A 23,540-nucleotide genomic window follows, 5' to 3' on the forward strand; every position below is an offset into this window, starting at 1 on the left:
GTGGGTTTGGACTGAGGTCAGAGCCAAGTTCTGTTCTTCTGGGAACTCTCTGTGCTCCACAGGATGGGGTCCAGACAGGGGGACTTGTGGGTCCACATCTTTGGAGGACAGACTGACAGTCTGTGTTTCTCTTTTCCTGGAAAAACTCACTGCCCGCCAGAACTTAAAGGAGACCTGCCTAAGGAACTAGGACTATAGTATATATACACAGATTCAACTCACCCTTAAAGGATGACTTAGGGCTATTTTCTATGTAATAGGTATTACATAAAATGTTTCTCAATTTTCTATGTAATAGCAAACAGTTTGGCTTCCAGTTACCATTAAGCTATTACCCATTATTGTTGAGAAAAATGAGTTTGACGTTTTCTGGAAAAAGTCGGTAAGCATTTGAAAATAACCCCAGATGAACTGAATTGAACTGATACTGAAACTCAAAAAGTCCTCGCAAGGCAGATCAACTTCCAGTACATGCTTGACCCATACAACAGATCACATTTCTATTTGGCTCACAATATACCCCACTTATATATCTGGAGCATTATAGAAATCAGGTACTTTTGTAAAGTTCCGCATTGGACTGGAATTTGAACCCATAACCCTTGGACCCCAGTTTGGCTGGGAGTCACCTTACCTGTGTGTGTCCTCTGGTGTGCCTTCAGGTGTGAGCTCTTGGTGTAGACCTTCCTACAGCCATTAAACTGGCAACGGTGGACCCTCTTCTTGTTCTCAGGGATGTCTGCCCCAGCGAGCGCCCCCCCGCTCCCCTGCTCCCCGTCACTCTGCTGCCCCCTGCAGGGCAGTGAGGGCAACGCATACGCGGCCGCCAGCCCCCCTGTCTTCCTGGCCACGAGCTTAAGTGTGAGGGTGCCCGTGGTCAATGTCTGCACGGGGGGCTTGACCAGGTGACGCCCCAGCTCCGGGGATGAGGGTGGGGTCAGGGAGGTGACGGCAGCGCTCAGCTGGGCGGCGTTGGCCCCGGGTTCGGGCGTCTTGGCGGCGGCAGGCGGGGGCTTGGCGGAAGATGCGGACAGCAGGGGCTGGAGGGTGGTGCTGGGCCGGTCTGTGAGGTGGGGCAGCAAGGGGTCAGCCAGGTCATCCTCCTCGCTGTCCACATGGAGGAAGGCCGGCGTGAGGAGACAGTCCAGTTCCTCGTCGAAGAGGTCTGACAGCCGCCTGGGTTCCGTCTGCAGGTATCGCTCCAACTCCAGACACGTCTGTGGAAAAGGGAAAAGTGGGGTTCAACATTTGAATAAACCTACTTATTTTTTTTTTATGTTCATTTAATGACATATCAATGCTGACATATCCATGATGCTCAGACTCACTGGTCTGGGAGTGTTGCTCATTCAACTTGAATGGATACATTTATGTTCTATTGTGCTGGAAGTCGTTCTGGATAAGAGCATCTGCTAAATGAATGTAATGTAATGTAATATCATGAATAATAACAATAGCAATAGTAAAGGATGACCAATGAATTTAAATGAACAATCAACAATTTAAATGTTGCCAAATGCACCACAATCCTGTCCCTTTAGTAATGGCCTCCACCATTGGAGAAGGGCATTACAAGGAGCCTGGAGAGATTTGCCACCCATCCAAAAGCTCTGATCCAGCGGCTTCATAAATTCCATCCCTGTATTGCACTTTAAAAGGCCCTCTGTGTAAAGACCACATGACTCAAGACAAGCCACCTGGACCGAGCTACCCGCCACCCCAGGCCTTCTGTGAGGAAGAAGAAGAACAAAGTGATTTATCACACCTGCTGTTCTGAGATCAGCAGAGAGCTGCAAACTGAGCTGGCCTGAATTTAGCTCCTCCCTGCTTCTCGAGACGGCAAAATAAAACCATCCACCGGCTTTATTTATGCTCCGATAGGGACACTATAGATTATTTCATTTGTGACGGTCTCTCATCCTCTAAATCACCTTACTTCTCAAGCGATAAAAAAGCCGTCCTGTATATAAGCATCACCGTCATTATAGAAACATCAGATAGGGGCTCTCTTCTGTATGGCAGGTGCTGCAGTTTAGTCTGAGGAATGCTTCACTATAAAGCCAAACAGCATTCACTAAATGGCATCTCAGCACTTTCTTTACAGACCCGATAAGGTTGTCTCTTTTGTCACGTTGGCATGGTTTGGACCTGCTGACTCTGACACAGTGGCAGCCATAGCACAGAGTGGAACCGAACTGCCCCTGGCCTGCTTATCCACTCCGTCGGTGTAAACCGAAGCCACCGCAGTTTGGCCGCAACTTTAAACACGGCAGAATGCATCTCGAGCACTTACCCGGCTCCGTCTCCTCCCTCGTTATTCCCAAGGAAATAAGTAGCGAACACTTAGCGCACCATCTGTCGCCCGGCGATAAGCTTTGCATTTCATTTTTAAAATAACGTCTGCCTCCCCCCCCCCCCCCCCCCCCCACGGAGAAAATCATTTGCATATGACCGTAAATCAGAAGCTTTCTGCAGGCCGCTGTTTCAAATAAACACTGTCGATAAGCATTGGTGAAATAAAGCACAATACGCAAACAAGGAAGTCTTTTATAACAACGGCATTTTTGCAAACGGAGGCCCCTGGCGTTGTTGCTGTCTGAGTCGATGGTGTGACACGTGAACGCCTGAATTCATGAGTTAATTTCAACGAACAACTTACGCATTACAATATACACTTTTGTGATAGTGTGAACAAAGGAAATCAATAATTCATCCCCTGATATCAAGTTGATCATTGCTATGGTACCCTTGTTTGAGTCTTCTTCTTGCCTTCTTTCCTAAAAACTGTGTGCCGCTCATTAGCTGTGCAGCAGGCATGTTTGTCAATGACTCCACTTCTCCTGTGCCCTTACTAACATTTATTGCATCGTCAGTTTATGATATTTCAGAACTTGTACATTTCACAAGAAATGGCTTCCTCTGAAGTAAGTGTGAGTTTAACACAGGAAAAAAAGAGTTGGAATTAGTTCTGAGTGTCAGTGGTTTGAAGAGAATTGGAAAATGTGTTGGCTTGTGACCCTCCACAATGTTTAGTGACCCAGCACTAAACTGTGTGGAGAGAGAGAGAGACAGAGAGAGCAAGAGAGGGAGAGAGACAGAGAGACAAAGAGACAGAGGAAGCAGGAGAGAGTGCGAGAGAAAGAGAGAGACTCTGTGTGTGTGTGAGAGAGAGAGAGAGAGACAGAGAGAGAGAAAGAGACAGAGGGAGAGAGAGAGACAGAGACAGAGACAGAGACAGAGAGACAGAGACAGACAGAGAGGTGGGCGAGCTGCAGGCAGGGACTTTTCACTGCAACTCTGGGAACTCTGCTGTAAATTAGCTCAGTGAAGGGTGAGACATGACCCGTTCCTGGTCATTTCCCATCCTGCGTAATTAAGGTCCTGGTCATTTCCCTTCTTGTGTGATTAAGGCCCTGGTCATTTCCCATATTGTGTGTCCTGAATTCTAACAATAACAAATGCAGGTCCTCAGGGGTTGTCAGAAAAGCTTAGAATTTAACTTAAGCTGTAAGAGGCCAGAGGACGGATAAAGACATGATGACAGGGAAAATCACAAAATGGTAATTGGAGCAAACAGGGCTGTGGCGCAAAAATGTAACCCAGACGCTTACTCTGTACTATTCTCCGCATTCTGCATCGGACGCTTAAGTCAGCTTGTTATCCAAAATAATGAACTGACATCCCCGCCTACATCTCCACCCCCATCTCCATAAAGCTATGTGTGCTTTTTCCCATTTAAGGGTTCAGATTATTATTTTTTTAAATCCTGAAATTGGCTATAATTAAAGTGCTTTGGCATACACCACAGGCTTGTTTTAAACTCCACCTCTTGCTACAAAACTGATCTCTCTCTCTCTCTTTCTCTCTAGGCCTGGCATGCAAGGAAGAGTAATTAGCCACTCAAACAACCGGGTAAAGAGAGACTCTTTTTTCCAGCTAATTTGTTGTTGAGGAAGCCTTTGTGTGTATGTGTATGGGTGTGTGTGTGAGACAGAGAGAGAGAGAGAGAACAAGAGAGCCTTTTGCTACTTCATTAAATTTTGCTTCTTTTTCAAAATACCATTTGTATTAATATTATAACATACTGAGAATATTTATTATAATGGTTTGTTGACTTAATATACAGCATATGTGGAAAATTTTTAATTGCAAAGAATAACTTGGAGTGACGCTTTGCTGTTCTTCTCAGGTATGCTTGTCTAGTAGCACAGATTGATGGGTCGCATGAAATGATAGCATGCCTGGTTCACAGAGTCACTGAAACCACTGATGCATCTGAATAAAGATGCTCTGGCGCTCATAAAAATCGCCCAGACTTCTGGAACTCACTCGGGCTTATCATCTCTGGCACATTCACAGGACCATAACTGTCGCCTTATAAAATTAGGACCATACCCATCATTTATATAAGAGATAAGTTATCCTCATATCCTCACCCCTCTGCTTTGGGGTGTCCATGCTTTCTGCAGGATTGTAAAATCAGTTAGGGGTAACCACTACCTGCTGCATCATCAGCTCAAAAATGACACAACAATTACTGTGGCTGTACAAGAGCCAATCACAGAGGATTGAGAGAGAAAGAGATTTTTCAGAGAGGGAGTCGCTTCATTATGCGGAAGCCCGGGAGCTGTTAAATAAAGGTAATTCCTCTCCATACAGAGATACCTCACTTCTTTACCCGCTGGGCCCTGCTCATGGAAACCACCTCCTGAAGACCACAATAATCACACCATCTTTTATTTATGAGAGATGATTATTTTTACTGTTTGAACAGCACATACCTGTGATATTAAAAATACTGAGTTCAACCATGTGAGAGAGAGGGAGTATGTATTACATACACACACACACTCACACTCACACATACACACACACACACACACACACACACATTTTCAGAGACTCTATGAGGTTAATTAGAAAGTGCACCCCTCCACCCTTCCCCTCGTACTCCGTCCCTCTCTGATAAAATTTTCATAATCAGCCTGTGATAAAGCAGCCGCACTCTGCTACTCCTGCTGCGCAATTTCCCCTCTCTCCCCCCCCCCCCCCCCCCAGTCTCTCTGCCTCCTCCCCTCCGCCTCCTCCCATTACAGTAGGCCACCACCCCCTTCTCAGCCCGGTACACCTCCCTCACATAGCAAAGCAATTAGCACCAAAACACCGCCTGCCCCCCTAAACTCATCCACCTGCCACCCGTCCAGGCCAATAAAATCAGGTTATAAACATAAATGAACGGCGCAATAAACACTGCATAAAAATGCAAACAGCTGTTAGCAGAGACAAGGCAAATATGGCCTTTTAATTTTGAGATGATTTAATTCCGCTTCCCTTGGCAGTGAGTGGCAATGCCTCGGAAAAGAGAAGACACGGTGGGGTTATTTGTCAAGCCTGGTGCCTGCTCTCCAAACATGCAGTACCCATCAATGGTGATAAATAAAGCTCTGGTTGTCCATGATCCATCTCTGTGCTGAAGAGCTAACTGCTGAAGCACGTCAGACAAGTCTGTCTCTGTTCCATCTCTGTGCTGAGGATATGTGTGTAGTGATTCCCTGACCTGAATGCTGGAGCACCTCATAAAGCATGTTTTTGCTGCTCACACAGACTGCATTGTATGCCAGCCTCTTATGCCCTTCAGTTGATGTATGTTTATGTTGCTGTGTATCTATGCGCCCTTGAAGTGTAAGAACGGTATGCAAATATGCAGACACCCTCACATGTTGACACACAGAAGGAGGGGGGTTGACTCTTACAGTGCCCATTTGCCCTTCGCTCTGCAATAAGCCAAGGGTCCCCAGGCCAGGTCCTGAAGTGATACAGGCTATCCTGCTATACCTACTCTTTCTAAGTTGTCAGCTCTCTCAGAAATGAGGAAGGAAGATAAATTAGTTGAATCAACAATTGATTGAATCGGGTGTTTCAGGTCAAGTGCTTGGCTGGAGCAAAAGCCTGTAGACGCTGTGGCCTATTCAGGTGAGACAAAGCCACCTCACAGCCACACTTTGTTTGAAGCATCTGTCCCGCTGTTGTTCGCTGAAGAAGAACTGCAGATGGAGAACAGGAAGAAGAAGATGGGGAACAGGAAGAGGAACAGGAAGGAGATCTGAAGAATGGCCTGATTGTTTGTTTAATTTGCTACCGGGAGAGGCAGGAATTTCATGACCTCAAGGGGTGACATTCAAAAATGCGACCCAAGACTATAAATACAGTCATTCATCTCAAAACACCTGATCCCTGAGAAGATGAAGGCCACAGGCGTTATGAGGACGTAGGCCTGTTACCCAACACTTCAAATGACAGTGCCGAGTATTAGGGACTGAAAATACCCAGTTTTCAGTCTTGAAGGCGCTTGATTTAAAAGAGCTGAAGAAGGCTGTCTGTACACCAGCTCTATTACGTCTGTTCAGTGTCTGCACCCCAGCTCTGTTCTGCTGTGCCGACAGTGTGCTAACATGTCTGCTCTGTACGGGGAATCACACAGTAGACAGTAGTTCTGCAGGGGATTCCAATTTTCCTCCTGACTCACAGAGAAGAACATTCCTGCCCTGAGGGGGGCATATTACCAATCCTTGCTTAGTCGCACTAAAAACACACAGTAAGTGAACCAAACATACACAGCAAGGCTACGAGCAAATGCGCTGCATGTCTGTGAGTGCATTGACCAGTAAGTACACAGTGAATAAGGGCTCTCTAACTGCAAGCAGTACACAGTGGGACCACCATTTACACGGTAAGATTTCAGTTATGTAGTTTGTGACTGTTTATCCATTATATACAGAATAGATACCTTCTACACGGTGTGGTGAGGTTGAAAAAGATGCTTAGATGTGTCTGGAATCGGCTGATCTGTTCCCACTGCCCCGCTGCGCTTTATGTGATCGGATGAAGTCTCCTTAACATCAGGTGGTCTGCTTGCCTTTACCAGCTATTTTATTGTGCTGAAGGAGGAAATTGAGGGAAAATGGCTCAAAGGAGATAAATCAGGTGTGAAGAAGCAGCATTGACTTTAGCACAAGGAGAGGAAAAGGTTTGCTAAGGGTCACGCCTCAGAGTTCTGACTTCAAAAAGAGCAGTAACACCACTGAATCTGACTCACTCTCACAATCAGTGAAGGTTTGTGTCGAGATAAAATTTCAAGTTCAAGACGGTGTGTAATTACACAAAACATTAAGTCTCATTCGACTGTTGTTTCTGTGTCTGCTCTTCATTCAAGGGACACTGAACAGGTTGTGCAGTGACAATTTCCCATCTACTGTTAACTGTGAGGCATTATTTCAGCCCTCCCCCACACACCATCACCCACCACATCAGCTACACCAAAATGACCTCCCTCACATTTATGTCCCAGCATACACTTGTATACTCTTGACTTCCTCTTCCCATCCTCTATGCCACCTTGTGCTCAGCAGCACCAAAAGAGTCCAGGACTTTAGCAGTCATGAAATCAGACAGAAATGAGACACACAGCTTGCCTGGACTGTCCCAGTGCTTGCGGGCTGTTTCTATGGCAGCATCATTATTGCAGTTGCATTCGAAACACAGACAAGTCCAGACTGTGTCTCAGACAGAGAGACATTCACTCTTTTTTCCATTTTCTGGCCATGGTTCTGAGACATCTAATTCTGCGCCTCTTTTGAACAGGGTTAATACGGTATTGACTACTCGAGGCCTCCAAAATGGAGCCTCCCTCAAAATGTAAAGGGAGTTCTCAAGACCCTGGAAATAGATTAGAAAAAGACTTAGAATGTATTCATAACTAAGTTATGAGACATAACAGCATTGATTGATGTGGTCTGAATGAAAGTGAGACACGTATTGTATAATATAATATAATATAATATACAAATATTATTTAGTAATAGACCCCATCCATTTTAAAATATTTTACATCTATATTTCTTATGAAGTGCATTTAACATTTTAGAGGATATTATTGTATATTTTTATGGAGTTCTGTGCTGCTCATGGCTATTTTGATCTGGGAGAAAAACAACAAAATAAAAGCTAGCACTTCTCGCGCGGTAGAAAAATGGAGTAGAGGTTTGCTCAGCATAAACTGTCCCGTGGCACGTTTAAAAAGAACATTTGGCCAGTGCTCAGCTACATGACATAAAGTCAGCAAGGTTTATTATGACATAAGCACTTACACAGCCTTGCACCTGCCCTGCAGTGCAAGCGAAAACAAAGCAGAAATGGGCTTAAATGATGCAGGCAACAAAACGCGTGGTGGAGTCATCGATATAAGGACCTGGTCATTCTTCTAGAGCTGTCAGCAACCCATGCCATTCAGTCCACTATTTAGGAGAACTGCTCTCTTCTTTATCATACAGTGTATGTATGCATACAGAACTGGACATTACGTAGCTCTGCAGCAGCTACGGCAGCTAAACAGAATCACATTCGTATTTGCAGATCTATACGTGCTGAACTCAATAAAAAAATCCACGTGGTCATACCTCTCCACAGAATACTGCCTAGTGATAACCTGTGGAAGAACACATTATGCATATTCATAATGAGATATAAAGCAGCGTTCCTTTAATAAACACCTGTGAAACAGTGTGCCTGCAGTTGGGCCCTGTGAGAAGCATTCATTCACTGTAAGCCCAACAGTCAATCTGAACCTTTCTTAGTGACCTCTAGGCCCTGCCTCCTTCGTCCTGATATCTAACATCAGGGACAGACAACCAGACCAGCCAAGAGCACACACACAAGTGGAAATGAAGACGGAACAGGACCCTCATTGTCTTTAATCCTGCCTTCTGAACTCTGTCTGTGGTGACTTTATCCTTGATGATGGCTGTGCAGCTGCTGCTAATGAATAAACTAAGTCCAGAGGATTGTGTCACTTGGCCACTAGGCACTTGAGGGGGGGATGGGGTTGGCCGAGGGGCGCATTGGCCTGCTGTTTTGAGTGCCAGGGGGGCGCTTGATTCTGCCTGGGGCTGCTAAATCGGCATGTGTCAGAGGTCAGCGCAAGGACAGAGAGCTGGACTGAGGCGAGCACTGACCGTTAACTCCACACAGACGCTTAATCAGCAGGCGGGTGTCAAGTGCACAATGCCCCCTTTGGCCTGCAGTGGGCTGCACCCCACCCCTCCCTCCCCACTCTGCCCCTCATTCCCGAGAGCCGCGGTTTGGGAGAGAGAGTGCAAAACTGATGTGGCTCTGAGGATACGGGACCACGAATGACCCTGCTGACTCCGTCACCCTGTGTCCCGCTAGTCTTTTTCTGCTTCGGAGAGAGCAAAAACAGAGCAAAAACCTTCCCCCCCAATCAGTGCTCTCTTTGTCTCTTGGGTCATTTTGAATCGACCGCTAGCTTCAAAATCAACATTTAAGTAATTGCTACTTTTCAAAATTTAAGCTGCAATGTTTCCGAGCATAAATTTGATAGAGGCAGCACAACATGTTTCAGAGAGAGGATCCCATCTCCCCCAAATAAGATTTTTGTCGACCCACAGGGACTGGCTACTGATGACCAGCAGCAGGCAAATGACAGCCCTGGAAAACCAATTCAGCTGGCAAGTGTTTTTGCTGAGTCCCCTGGTCAGGAACTTCTCCCCTGCACAAGGCGGCAGGAAGGTAACATTTTTTTACACGGGTCATCTCCTTACGTGATCTGGGAGAGGAATAACGGTGATACTTTGTGACATGCGCCCGCCTGTTCTTTGCTGGTCATGAACAGAGGTTAGGTCGGCCGAGGCGAGAGGCCACACTAAACAGAATGCTGGAGGAGTAAGAGAGATGGTGGGATGACAGTAAGAACTGGGGTGAGAGGGAGAAAGTGAAAGGAAAAGAGAGACAGGCCTCTTGTACAGCAGGGAGACACACCTGGATAAGCACAATGCATATGAACTGTGTCCTCCCCTGGCTCTGCACCCCTGTCAGCTCCTTCTCAGACAGCTTTTTCTCTCTGGGCAAACAGCCTCCCGCTCACCCACCATGGCAATCTTCATAACCACAGCTTCTGCTTTTGTTCACATATTAATTATTTTTGTATGCTGCCAGATCGTGAGATGAACAGCAAGTTTTAATATCATACAGCTTGCACTGCAGATACTGTGTCAGAGAGTCAGGTTTTAAGGCTGTGGAGGTACATTTACTGTGTGGTCTGGAGGGGATCACAGAACCCATGGATTCCTCTCAGTTCTGCTTTAGCGCTCAAGGTCTGAGACTCAGGCAGTGTTTCATTCAAAGCGGTGTCGGGAACAGCCTGCCCGACCCTCTGACAACCCCCTCCCTGCTTCTCTTCAGATGTCTCCCCTTTCACTCTCTGCATCAGATGTGGGAAGGGACGTGAGGTCCTAAAGTTACTCTGCCGTGATGACAGGGGTAGGGGGGGGGGGGGGGGGGGGGGGGGGCAGCATTCCCGCACTCTGTTATGTCATCACACAGTGCCTGCACAAAGGGCTCAGATTACAAGGCCTGCTGGTCGGTGTGTGGCCTGTCAGAGGCTCTGCCTGCCTACTCCTCCCCTGCTCACTCTCCCAGCACTGCTCCCCGCCACCCCCTCAGTGTCTGCAGGAGCTAGACCTCCCCACAGTGTGAGTCCTCAGGGTGTCCTGTCCCTATTGAACAGGGAGACCTACGGAGCAAATCCTACATCTAAAGTCTTGACTGAAAGGGAAAGCAAAAGGTATCGGCACTCTTACTTTAACAGTGAGCGTGTGTTGAATGGCAGGGGTAGAGGAGTTATTTTGTTTAACTGCAGTGCCCCTCCACTGGAAATGCCCCCAAAATCCCCCCTTGTCCTTTCCGCTCAGAGCAGGAAGTGAGTTTCCAAAGCACCCAGTCCAGAGTGACAATAATGACCTCAGGATGAGTGTGACCAAATGCATTCCCCTGCTCTGCGTGTCTTTCCTGCGCCCTCCCATCTGACCCAACTGGAGCTCCTCACCCCGCTGCTGGCAGGAAATGGGACAGGAAACTGCAGACAGGCTGGACAGACAGGAAGCGAGAGCTCCCTGCCTGACAGTCAGAATTCCAGCTCCCTGACAGCACAACATGTTACCTCAGAACAGCGCCATTCGGCACACCGATTCAGGACACAGCAATGTTACAGTGAAACACACTGATAAAAGCTGAAACGTCTGCAGTTTTGTATCATGGTGCCTGTTTTAACACCTTGGTCTCAGTGTTAACGTTTCCAAGTTGCGCAACTCCACAAAGCCCCATTCTGATTTATCACTCGAATGTGAAAACAAAGATAGGCGGCAGAGAATTCTGGGAAGGGGTGAGATTAGACGAGAGAGCCTCCAGAGGGAGACTGAGGAATGGGCAGCAGATTCCATGCATTTCCCATCTCATATGTCCTCCTTTGGTGGACAGGATGTGAACAAAAACAGAACCCCCCCCGCCCCCCACCACCACCACTCCCACCTGCTGCCCTGCACCCCCCACCCCCCCATTCTTTGTGTATGGGTCATTCAGACCTGAAACTTCTCACAACAGAACGGAGAGCAGATTAGCAAAGCCGCTTAAAACTTAAACAACCTGAGCCTGCTGCTCCACGGGCGCGAGATAGGAGAGACTCGCTGTTTCTGTTCCGCGCGATAGGAGCGTTCTTGAGCTGGCCCGTTTCTCCTCGGTTGAACCAGCACTGCAGCTCAAGTGTGGCTTTTTTATCCTTTCTCCGTCCCCTTCAATTATCCTCTGGCGCGGTAATTACAGGGGCTACAGCTGCTGGTCTCCGGCTAGTAAGCACTCTCACTCGCTCCTTCCACCTGTTTTGTTTCTGCTTTACGGAGGTAAGCACTGCTGTGGAAAGGCTGCAGAAAACAGTCTGCTCTGAATTCCTCGCCCTGAAGCGTTCTCAGTTGTCTGGCGTAACATGCTTCACATTCCTCTCTCAGTTTCTGTGAGCTCGCCGTCTGCAGAGACGTCACACCTGTACTGGGTTTCCGTGTACTGGCTATCTGTGCACGTCATAGTGGCGCTGCATTTCTGTGAGACGGCTCTCCGTAAAGACGCTTAAAGAGGCTTTCTGCAAAGACACCGCACTTACGCTGTGCGTTTCTGTGAGACGGGCGTCTGCAGGGAGGCCGCATTTACGCTGCGTGTCTGCGCGGCTACCACAGGCACCATACCTACGCGAACAATAGGAAGCGTGAATCATAACATGGAATACCGCCACCTGATCTTTGTTCTTGCTCAGCAGGTGGCTCCCAGTCCAGCGCCCGAGGGCATAACAGGAGACGGTCACGGAAGCCCGAGCGGCGGCGGAGTGAAACCTTTAGACCCCGGCTCCCGATTTCGCCCGCCTCCCGATTTCGCCCGCGAGCGATGGAGGAACAAAGGCGCACCTGATCACTTGCGCACAGCTGTTTCTGTTCCTTTCTTATCTGTCTGCACACGCAGAGCCACAGTACACCCCACACAAAACCGCAGCAGTGACTCCGGGGGGGGGGGGGGCCTGCAAGGATCACGACAGAAATCCGAGCGCCTGACAAATGCAGTTAACAGAAACGAGGAAGCATCCCAAAATATTTCAGCCTCCAGTGAGCCTTTATTGGAGGTTTTCGTACCTATCATACCTATATGGCCATTGTCAAAAGCCAGGCTACACATCAGTGGTCTAATGAGACCAGGATTCAAAGGGGCCTGCCCATTGTGTGGCTACACATTACATTGCATTCATTTAGCAGACGCTCTTATCCAGAGCGACTTCCAGCAAAGTATGGTATAGGGTGTATTTCTATGACATGTGTGAATTTCTGTGGAATAGGTGCATTCCTGTCATACAGGTCCATTTCCACTGTATGGGTACATTTTTATGGTATGGATTCATTTTGGACAGTTCTCAGAGGGCCTGTGTAGATTTCCACACTGGTACCATTAGGACCTTACAGCTTTAACAGGGCACCCTGACATTTGGCTGGTTACCATGGGTCCACATGTCCGTGTTTACTAGAAAAACTTCGACTCCAGGTGGGAAAGAACAAGGCAAGTGCTGAGCCAAGCAGAGCTCCAGTTAGGTCACGTTTGCTGTGGTTACAGTGGCCAATTCAAGCTGCACACTCTGTCCTTTACTCACTCACAGGATATCTGCCCGGCTCATCTTTCAAACTACAAATACAGCTCACTGGCACACTGAGACTGGCCCCGTACATCTCATACACAGTGAGTCTGGCCCTGTACACTGTGCCTCTGAGGTGGAGGCTGGGGTGGGGTGTGTGGGTGTGTGTGTGTGTGTGGGGGGGTGCTTTCAGTGAAACACAAAGGCCTTCTCTGACTCAAGTCATGCACTAAACACCAACCCAAATAAAGTCTGATGGTTAAGGGAACACACAGCTGTGAATCACCACCATCACTCGACCTCCCTCAATCTCTCACTGACACAAACACATATACGCAACATACACAAAGTATTTTAGTAAGTATTGTTGGTTACGCATCAATTTACCTTGTATGTACATATATTTTCTCTGACTTTATATTGTTGTATTTCACTGATTTATTTTAATGTTCATATTACTGCTTTTGCAACAGAGCACTTGTTTATCCTGCCAATAAAGCACCAATGAACTGAATTGAATATTTACATGCACACAGTCTTGCTATCTCTAACCCTGTCTGTGGGTCTCTTTCTCTCTCTCTCACTTGCAAACACACACACACACACCTCTATCTCTATCCCTCTTTCTCTCTCTATCTCTCTCTCTCTCACACACACACACGCACGCATGCGCACACACACACACACACACACACACACACACACACACACACACACACACACACACACACATAGTCTCCATCCCTCCTGCATATTGTCAATGAGACAGTGACCTCATCTCTCTCTGCCTCTCTATGCCTCTCTGCCTCTCTCTCTCTCTCTCTCTCTCTAAGGCAGCTGTCTGAGAGCATGAGGTCACTGAGGACAGACCCATCAGAGGCAGTGTCTGGCCCGCTTGTCCTGAGTCACTCCCTCATCCTCTCACTGCACTCTTATCACTGACCTGGAAAAGGCACCAAAACCCCACTCGTGCAGCCCACAACACACTGCAGCTCAAAAGGAAGAATTAACAGAGAGCTCCTGCAGCAACCCAGGATACTGCTAGGTACATCTGCTTTTGAGATCCTCACAGCTGAATCGTGATTGATAATGTGACATTGTCTAAACTGTTGTGCTCAACAGCAGAAGCTGAATCTGTCCTGTCCACCTTCCCACACACAAGCCGTCAAGGTGGGCTGCTCTGGGCAGACCCCTGCTGCCCGCACACCTGGTCCGGCCTCCTGTCTGACCCTGATCATGTCGGTTTGACAAGGTGACACAACGTATCAGCGCTCAGCTGCAACACTGCATCAAGAGACTAGCCAAGGCTGAGACACACACATAAAGACACACAGACAGACAGACAGACACACACACACACACATGCACTCACGCATACAGATACACAGACACACAGAAAGACAGACACACACACTGGCACATGCACACACGCACACACACACACACACACACACATACACAGTCACAAGCACTCACACACACAGGCACACCGCATGTGCACTCACACGCACATACAGGCACATACAGCTCACCAGCTCATAGTAAGTACAGACCAATTTTCTTTACTCCCATCTCACTTGCTGTGCTGAATAACTTAAGTGCATGAATTACAGCTGGTGAGAAGCGTACTGAGTTATTCTGTCACTGACTGGAAATCAGGAGACGGCTGTTTAGTGTAAGGCTGAAAAAACCAAACATCCACCTGGAGTTTCTCTATCCCTGCAGTTCAGGCTTAAATAATTCAGACAGGTTGCAAATTCGTGCGTACACATGGCCTGCTCTACTGAACCTCCAACAAACACAGCACACCACCAGGAACTAATCTACACACACACACACACACACACACACACACACACACACAGAAACACAGTCACATTATATTATATTACATTATTGTCACTTAGCGGACACTCTTATCCAGAGCAACTTATGTAGATTACAGTTTTTACGTTACCCATTTATACAGCTGCATATTTACTGAGGCAATTCTAGGTTAACTACCTTGCCCAAGGGTACAGCAGCAGTACTCCTGTGGGTAACTGAACCAGCAACCTTTTGGTTACAAGCCCTGATCCTTACCACTATGCCATACAGTCATACTCACATGTACACACACACACACACACACACATCAGATTGCACATCAGACTCTCCTCACTTCCCTCAGACAGAATTTGGTAACTGTAATCAGTCCAGGAACATGAGTGTTGCAACTAATCTTTTCAACTCTCTTTCCTTCAACTGATCCACATAACCTGACCCAAGAGCATGTCTCAGCCATTGGACTAAAGTGATCCAAGGATCATGTGTGTACCCTGGCTCTGGCCTGAAGTCCACAGTGCCAGTGCTGGGCGCAGAGGCGGGTAAGGAGTCGGAAGTAGATGCGGAGACTTGGCAGAGCTATGTGGGTCGGGAGCTATTTTAATCAGTGATGTTGCTGGCAATACCTGAGAGAGCAGACCAGCGCAGCCAGACTGTCTGTTTCTGTGTGTGTGACAGAGAAACAGAACAAGAGAGAGAGAGAAAGAGGGAGAGAGAGAGAGAGAGAGAGAGAGAGAGAGAGAGTGTGTGTGTGTGTGTGTGCGTGTGTGTGTGTGTGCATACGTGTGTGTGCATGTGTGACTTTACAGGCCCTGTACTCCATTGTCCCCCTCTGGTCACTGTGTCCTACTGCCTCTGTAAGGGTATAAAGATGATGAATGAGTGTGATGGATGAATAACCTTCATATATTCTCCCACAGACTAAGAGAGGAAGCTGTCTCTCTCTCTGAGGGTCATTCTGCCTGGGAAAACCAGCATAATCACTGACATTGTGTACCATCCCCCTATCTGTATTTACCATTCTCAACTGACACAAAACAAACAGGTGAGGTCACACCTGTCTGGCTGTCAGCCTTGCTGCCTAGCAACAGGTATCGGTGGCAGCCCTGCTGAAACCTTGTAGTATGGAATGTGCATGTGCATATATGTGATCGAAATGAACACCACCAGATCGCTCTTCACCATAGACCACAGTACAAGGCAGAGAGTAGAAACTGCTCTGAAGACAGAGCAATCTTTTTGACCTTTTATTTAAGCAGTCTGAGGTCAACATTTGTCTTTGTAGCCAAGGCCCTTTGAATAAAATGCTGAAAAGGCCTGAATCCACTAATCCCCTCTGTTTCGTACATACTTTCCCTAAGGCGCTGAAGACGTGTTGAAGTTGTTTTAGATAGATTAGATTTAGACGGCTTTGTGAGGGAATTTCAATAAGGTTTATCCAGTGTGGGAGTCACTTCATTCTGCGGAAGCCCAGGAGCTGTTAAATAAAGATAATTCCTCTCCATACAGAGATACTTCACTTCTTTACCCGCTGGGCCCTGCTCATGGAAACCACCTCCTGAGGCTTTTTACAGACAGCCTCCCTGAGCCAAATAAGACCACAATAATCACACCATCTTTTATTTATGAGGGATGATTATTATTACTGTTTGAACAGCACATGCTTGTCTATAAAAAAGCAGGGCAAAAAAGATATTAAAGCAAACCAGCAAAGAGATGCAGCAGGGAAGAACGAAAGAGAAAGAGAGAGGGGCGAGAGAGATACTGAGAAAGGCCAAAGGCAAATTCCAAATATTTTCAGAGCCATCAAAAGCCACCATTTCCGTGGCAAATATCAGCAGCTACGGCATGTTCTAGCGCTGTAAAGCATTGCGACGGCTCTCTATCGCCTCTCAAATGACGCGCGAGTTATTGCCAAGTCATGTGTGTGCCACCGCCGCCGTGCAACAGAAAACGACGGGCCCTGTTAATCAAAGTCTTGAGTGTCAGAGCCTCCAGAGACAGCCTCATGCATAAAGATTTGGGTCTCAGAGCTCTTGCCCTGCTCTCTCAGGCGCAGAGCCAACAGCGACTGGAGAAGTCACTGACAGATAACACCCCCTCCTCCCCCCTCCTCCTTCTCAAAGCATCTGAGATATGATGATGACACTGCTGCTTCGCCGTCATTGCCTGGGCCACTCTTGTGTTTCCCAGAGTCAAGCCCCTTTCATGAGCAGGTCACCAAGCTTTGACCAATCGCTCCGGGCTGGAATCTGGAGAGGCCGGTCGCCGCTATGATGGCCCCTGCCTGACTGCACTTCTGATGCCCCAGCTAAAGTCTGTGGTCTGCAGTCTTTACTTGGCTAAGCTGCCAGCTCAGATACGACCGCGTCTGCGTGCTTTGTCCTCTAACCACTACTGCAGGTCGCATGGCCTCTACGGCACATTTCATTCAGGTTTCGCTGACTCCATAATGGGCATCAGTGCCAAAATGCAGACAGTCAAGCAGAACACAAACTCACATCTGCTGATGCCCAGGAGGGAGGGCAAAGGCCACAGGAGTCTACATGCTGCATCCGTCTGTTTATCACAAGCAACAATGAAAACCCCAGCCTTATGGGAGCTGCTGCACATGTTCGCTCTGACTTTCCTACGCACTGTGGCCATGCTTATGGATTATGATGCTTTATACCTCTGGAGTATAGCAGCGGGCGCGGAAAAGGCCCAGCTGCCAAAAAAACAGCTGTCAACATTGATTTGGTTTACAGTTGCTTCATGTAACATATTTGGGCAGCAAATTGACTGCTACCGTAGAACCGTATCAAAGCACCCAGGATTCTGCACCTCTGTTGCGAAGAATCAGGCTTTTATTCACATGCGCATTTCAGCCTTTTGCACCATTAAGGCTGCGCATCTGTCTCTCCTGCACAGCTGAAGTAGACACAATACCTCAAAAACAACACTGAGGGAAGAACAGTGAGCATCACTGAAAGAACAGCTTTGAGAGAACAGTATGTAGCCCCTATCCGTGTTCCCATCAGTTCAATCAGGTTTGACTGCAGCTTTAATTGAATCCTGATTTGAATGTGATTTCAGTTCACTATCTGCTGTTAGTTACAAAATATCAGTTGTTGGAAATGTGTCTGTTTAAACAGAGGGATACAAGCAAGTGTGCCTGTAATTTATTGCTATTGATTTGAATTTCTTAATTAATCCAAATTTATAATAGATAGATGACAGATTTATAACAGACAACAGATGTATATTGTTATTATTGCTGTGTAGCAAGGATAAAAAGGATGTAAAAACCTTAATGTATGGCTATAACAAATCAATTTAACAACTAGTTCAATTCAACTGAGACAGCAGAACAATACTTGTTTGAGAGGCAGATATTAACAAAAATATCTTAAATAAACATTTCTATTTCCTTTATATTAGTACAAAAACACATTCAAAAGTGGATTGGATATAGAGAGTCAAATAAATATCAGTATCCAGTGATTTAACAGCTCAGTAAAACGTAATTGAGTTCCCTGGCTTGGGATGAGAAACACAGTGGAAGAGACTGCATTTTCCCAGGAAACTATGGGTGTGTGCAGGGACGCTCTAGAAAGGTCAGGCCCAAAATCACAGCCAAAAGCTGGCAAGTGCTTGGTTCAGTAATGCCATACTGTCTTACCATAGATGTGGAAAGTTACACTATGCCAAAATTGTTGATGGTAGATTTGGGGGGTAGGCAGATTTAGGGGATGTCTCATGTTGGAATACATGTCATGTTTGGGAGTCTTATCATTGGGCCTGTAACAGCGGTGTTTTCATTTCAAGGAGTGAAACTTGTTCAACTGGTTTTGTGCAGACTGTGAGCTGGCCACAATGCTAGTTTCTCAAGACAGCTTCAGCCTGGATTCTGCTAGAGAATGCAGAGGTGGGTGGAGGGGTGGCAGTGGCAGTGGCAGAATGAAAATGAGACATAATCCACAAGAGACAACAGACTGTAACCCCCTAGAGACACAACGAACTACATGACCACAAAGGAAAAGAGAGAGGGTTTCACACGAAACCAACCAGGTATGTTCCATCTGACTCTGTGTCTCTCCTTCTCTTGTTTTCTCCTCTCACATTCAATTTCAAACAAACTTGACCAAACAGATACAGTACAGTATGTATGTATATATATGTAAAGCTACTAAACATACATTTATACATACATGGAAATACATTCATTCTTCCTCTCTCTCATACTTACTCTTACACTCTTATTCTCTCTTTATATCCCTCTGCCTCACTCTCTCACTCTCCTCTGGGACTCTGTGAGATTTCCATCCTCCCTCCCTCTCTCCCTCTATCTCCTCATGTGCATGTGATACTGTCCGATCTCCGCATCCGATATTTTCTCACAGTGCATTCAGGGCTCTGCAGCCAGACACTGCTGTGTGAGTAACCAGCCGCCGCTGCACTTCACTGAAGATTACATAAGAGGCGCGGCCATCACAGTAACAGAAGCCGCGTTCGGCTGGATATAGCTCCACACTGATGGGGGGGGGGGCGACGACAAAGGTGTACACCAGCGCCTTAAATCTGGAGCAGGCTGCTGTGAAGTTCATAGCTTGTGGGGCACAGGGGCTATTCTGGAGCAAGGACTTCAACACAGCCCAGATATGCAAACGCGTCTCCATTATTAATGATGCGGTGCCTTTCTTTCCCTCCTCCTGCCACCTCTTTTATTCTGAGGCAACTGGGCTGTGAAATCTGGAGTGCCACGGCACAGAGTGAGCATCCATGGCTCTCCCCCTCAAACCCCAGAGAGGATGGAGCCCCCTGTGCATGCTATGTCCACTGGCAGCTGGTGCAGCAGTCAGAGCTGGACCTGGGTGCAGTCTCTGGGTGACTCTGCAGCCCTGGAGGTATAGTTCTGCATGACTGATGGTGTAGTATCTCACCCCTGAGGGTGTAGTACTATATGACTGGGGAGTAGTACTGCATGACTGGGGGTTTAGTATCACACCCTTGGGAGTGTGGGGGCAAGGAGCTGCAGGTGAAGACATATACTATTCACATATCCTAGACACAAGCTGATAAACTCTTTCAACTCTCTCCCATACGGAGCCCTTCCACCTGTGAGATGCTTGCATCCAACACCTTCCTATTAATCAATGTGAAGTGCTGCGTGGGCGTGTGCAATGCTAGCCAGAACCGGGAACCAAGACAAAGACGACAGGACACCTGCCTGTCACTCCCCTCAGCTGGGACATAATTTCTGCGGGCTCAGTTAGCGGTTTTCTCCATCTTTCTAAACAAAGAGCACGTGTACCCTTGCCCCCCTCAAAACTGCCCTCACTGCCCCGTCCTTCCTGATGCCCCTCAGTTACCATGGCAGTGACCCAAGATTCAGCCTGGCGCTGCCTGCGATCTAAATTTAAACTCTGCTAAAAAGAGAAGTCGGTAAGAGAGGACGCCTCAGCTTCCACAAAGTCCCAGAATAAACCCTTAAAAATACAAAAAAAAAAAAAACAACTTAAAAACCTGTGGTGGACAGAAAGCATGACCAGAATGCAGGGACTGGCAGAACAAAGAGGTGCAGAGTGACCCATTTTTTGACATAGGCTGTTCAGTAAACCGAGACGACAGAGGCAGGCAGAAAAGAGGGGCGCACACACAACCGTGACCTATGGTTAGAGACTCAGCAGAGACTCCCTTCCTGCCACAGACACACATACACATGCTGGGGAGCAGAACAAAAAAACAACTTTATTGCCATACTCCTGAACAAAAACCTCTACTTTTACCTGTTCTCACTTGTCAAAATGGTCCTTAACTAACAACATTTTCCCCAGGCCCCAGCATTACCATTTTCCTGTCCAGTCCTTTTCCTGTAAGAAATAGTATTCAATAACATGACAACCTTCTGGTCCTCAGCAAACATTTCCCTTTAATTTATAACGCTCCCTACCCCTCTTCTCCACTTCCTGTGCCTTGTGCTGCTGGATGTGCATATAGGAGCTTCGAGATGGAGAATGTGTGCTCGAAACGTTGAGATGGGGGGATGCATGCTTGAGGGCTCTACGACAGAGGATGTGTGCTTGGGGCTTTGAAATGGGGGATGCTTGCCTGGGGGCTCTGAGATGGAGAACGCTTGCTTGGGGTTTTGAGATGAAGGGTGCATGCTCAGGCACTTAAATATGGAGAATATGTTCTTGAAAAAAAGCTGCATCTCAGCTCCAGTTCCCCAGACTTTATTTTCCACAGACCCGTAAGGGGGTGAATTTAACGACCATTACCAAAACAGGGCAACAGCGTGCCACCATGGCAGGTGGCTGGGCAAACAGAAAGGGTTAAACTCACAAGCCAGCAGAAACAGTGAGATGTGCCACACCCCCCAACAAACACATTTGAGGCTACAGACCCCCCCCCCCCCCCCCCAACCCCCTTATAAAACACAATGCTCAGATGTGTACGAGTGCAAACCAAAACAGGACAGATTAAAGAAAAAAAAAAACACTACATAATTTCAGACCACAGAGAGGTGGAATGAATGAGGCATGGCCAGGAAAGATGGATGGAGCTTAAGGCAGTGGTCTGGCTGTCTCTGACAGCGAGAGGCCAATTACTGCGAAAAGTGGCTGTGGCGGAGATAAACCCCGCCAGACCCCAGATTTCCATTAGTGGACGCCAGGCTGGGGCGGGGAAGGGGGGGGGGGGTGCTGGGTACTGGAACCTCTGCACTTTGCACACCACCGTTAAATAACTGCCCGACGCGCACTTACCCGCACGCGAGCACATGGAATAGCAATGAGCTGGTACGTGCGCACAGCGGCGTACGTGCGGGGTGCAGAGCTGCGCTGCGCTGCGCTACTCACTCCCTGCGCACCGAATCGGACCTACGCAGCAGCTCTGACTCGCATCTCTCAAAATAATTCCGAGAGCTTAGCGACATCGTTGGAAAAACACACGCCATAAAATATTAATCGCAAATTGCTCCTTTTAGACGCGAGCCACTGGCATTACAGGGAATATGCCAGCCGCAGCCTCGACAGAGTGAAGATTTGTTTGGCCATGTGCATGCCCGCGTGCTTCTGTCTGCCATCCCTGCGGACAACTTTCATTTTAATGAATGGGTGCTTGGCGAAAGTGCCCTCTCGCTGTGTGCAGTCGGACAGAGGGGATGGAGTTTTTTTTTACGTTTCTGGTATGACACACAGTCTTAAAGCTTAATTAACACAACTATTATTTGTGATCCAGCTTTGTTCCAATTCGGAACACTTCTTTCAGCGCCGCTTAACGTTTTCATCCTGGCATCGGCGTTGATACATAATGCATTAGAACTGGGAGCAGCTCTTCGTACCGCGAAGCTGGAAACACCAAGTAACAAGACAGATGAGGATGTATTATTTAAGAGCTAGTCTGTTGTTATTTGTCATGCCATCATCTTCTCTGCCTAAATTACTTTGCGCTTTGTCAAAAGTGCCACAGACAGAATATCCCAATTAGACCACGCGGTCAGATTTTCCGTTCTTTAAAACTGACGCAAAACAGAACGACTGACGGACGGCGGATCGATCTTCGCTCTGCAATCAGTAATCAACGCAACACCACTCGTTTATTCATCTTAGCAATTACGTACAAATAAATGTTCTCTTCTACAGAAACCGATTATATGTTACTTCTCCTTCGTATCTAAAAATATAAGCTGCTAGCCAACCATATGTAAGACACTCCTGAGTTATTTACAACTAAATTCTATTTAAGAGTCCCAGTGCTGTCGTCACCATAGAAATAAGTGCGCGAAAACTGTAAAAAAGTAAGATGAACTAATGAGCTTTTTGACGAAAAGTGCGCTTCCTTGCAGCCGAGGGTGTCAGACTACCAGCGCTGCCTCCACAGTAGCGTGGAGTTGATACTGTTTTGGTTTGACAGCAGAGCAGCATGTGTTAGCAGCGCCAGCTCGAACCCGTCTGTGACCCACAATATTTATTACAGTAGCACGATTAGAGTAATGTAAAACTAGTCACCTGCTGCCAGTTCTCTTCCAGGGAGGGCATCGCAGAGAAGTAGCCGGTGTCATGTACGAGCTGGAGTTCCTGAAAAATACTGTAATTTGCCAACACGTCCATGTTGATGCTTCGTATGAAACAATTTACTTTGATCCACCAAGGGAAAAAAGAAAAGCAAAAAATGCCACTTTATTTCACTGTCGGGAACAACAACGCGATACCCTTCAGATCCGAGTGCGTTGTGCTCTCTGAAGGAAAGATATATGCATGTGTACCAAAATAGACAGATATGAGCGTAAAGAGGAAGAAAACAACATTTAAAGCTTGTGTCACTAAAGTGCAAGCCCTCTCTCTGCTGTGAACGATTAGGTCTTCAGCCCAGAACTAAGATGCAAGTTTGACGGCATGAAACGTCCATCTATATCCGCATTGCAAGACTGAAATCTTTGCTCTTTAAATTCCAGGTTGGTTTTTTTCTTTGGCTGCTTTGCAACAGCAAGCGAGTAGTTGGACTAGCTGTCTACTGAGCGCAGGGAGCCAAGGGGCGGGGGAAAGGAGGGAAAAGGGGGGTGTGGAAGTGTTTGTCAATCAATTCGATGCGTTTCCATATAAGGTAAATAGGGTTGAGGATCTCGTAAGCGACCAACTAGGGCGGTGCTAAAATGGACCTTGGGGGAGGAGATACAATGAATAAATGAACACGATTGGCTGCTTGTAGCTGTCAC

At 47.2% G+C, this 23,540-nt stretch overlaps 1 protein-coding gene across 1 annotated transcript in view; it reads right to left on the reverse strand.

The window, feature by feature from the left end:
* The window catches only part of LOC118785725 (Krueppel-like factor 7), a 28,961-nt gene extending 5,641 nt beyond the window's left edge, over nucleotides 1–23,320 (reverse strand). The window contains exons 1-2 of the mRNA XM_036540624.1: nucleotides 22,834–23,320; nucleotides 635–1,217 (exon numbers count right to left, since the gene is read on the reverse strand). Of these exons, the coding sequence (XP_036396517.1) occupies nucleotides 635–1,217; nucleotides 22,834–22,935 (685 nt within the window). The 5' untranslated portion in view covers nucleotides 22,936–23,320. The remainder of the gene's footprint in view (nucleotides 1–634; nucleotides 1,218–22,833) is intronic.
* Between the last annotated feature and the right edge of the window lie 220 nt (nucleotides 23,321–23,540).

The sequence above is a fragment of the Megalops cyprinoides genome, chromosome 11 (genome assembly GCF_013368585.1).
Source record: "Megalops cyprinoides isolate fMegCyp1 chromosome 11, fMegCyp1.pri, whole genome shotgun sequence".
NCBI lineage: Eukaryota > Metazoa > Chordata > Actinopteri > Elopiformes > Megalopidae > Megalops > Megalops cyprinoides.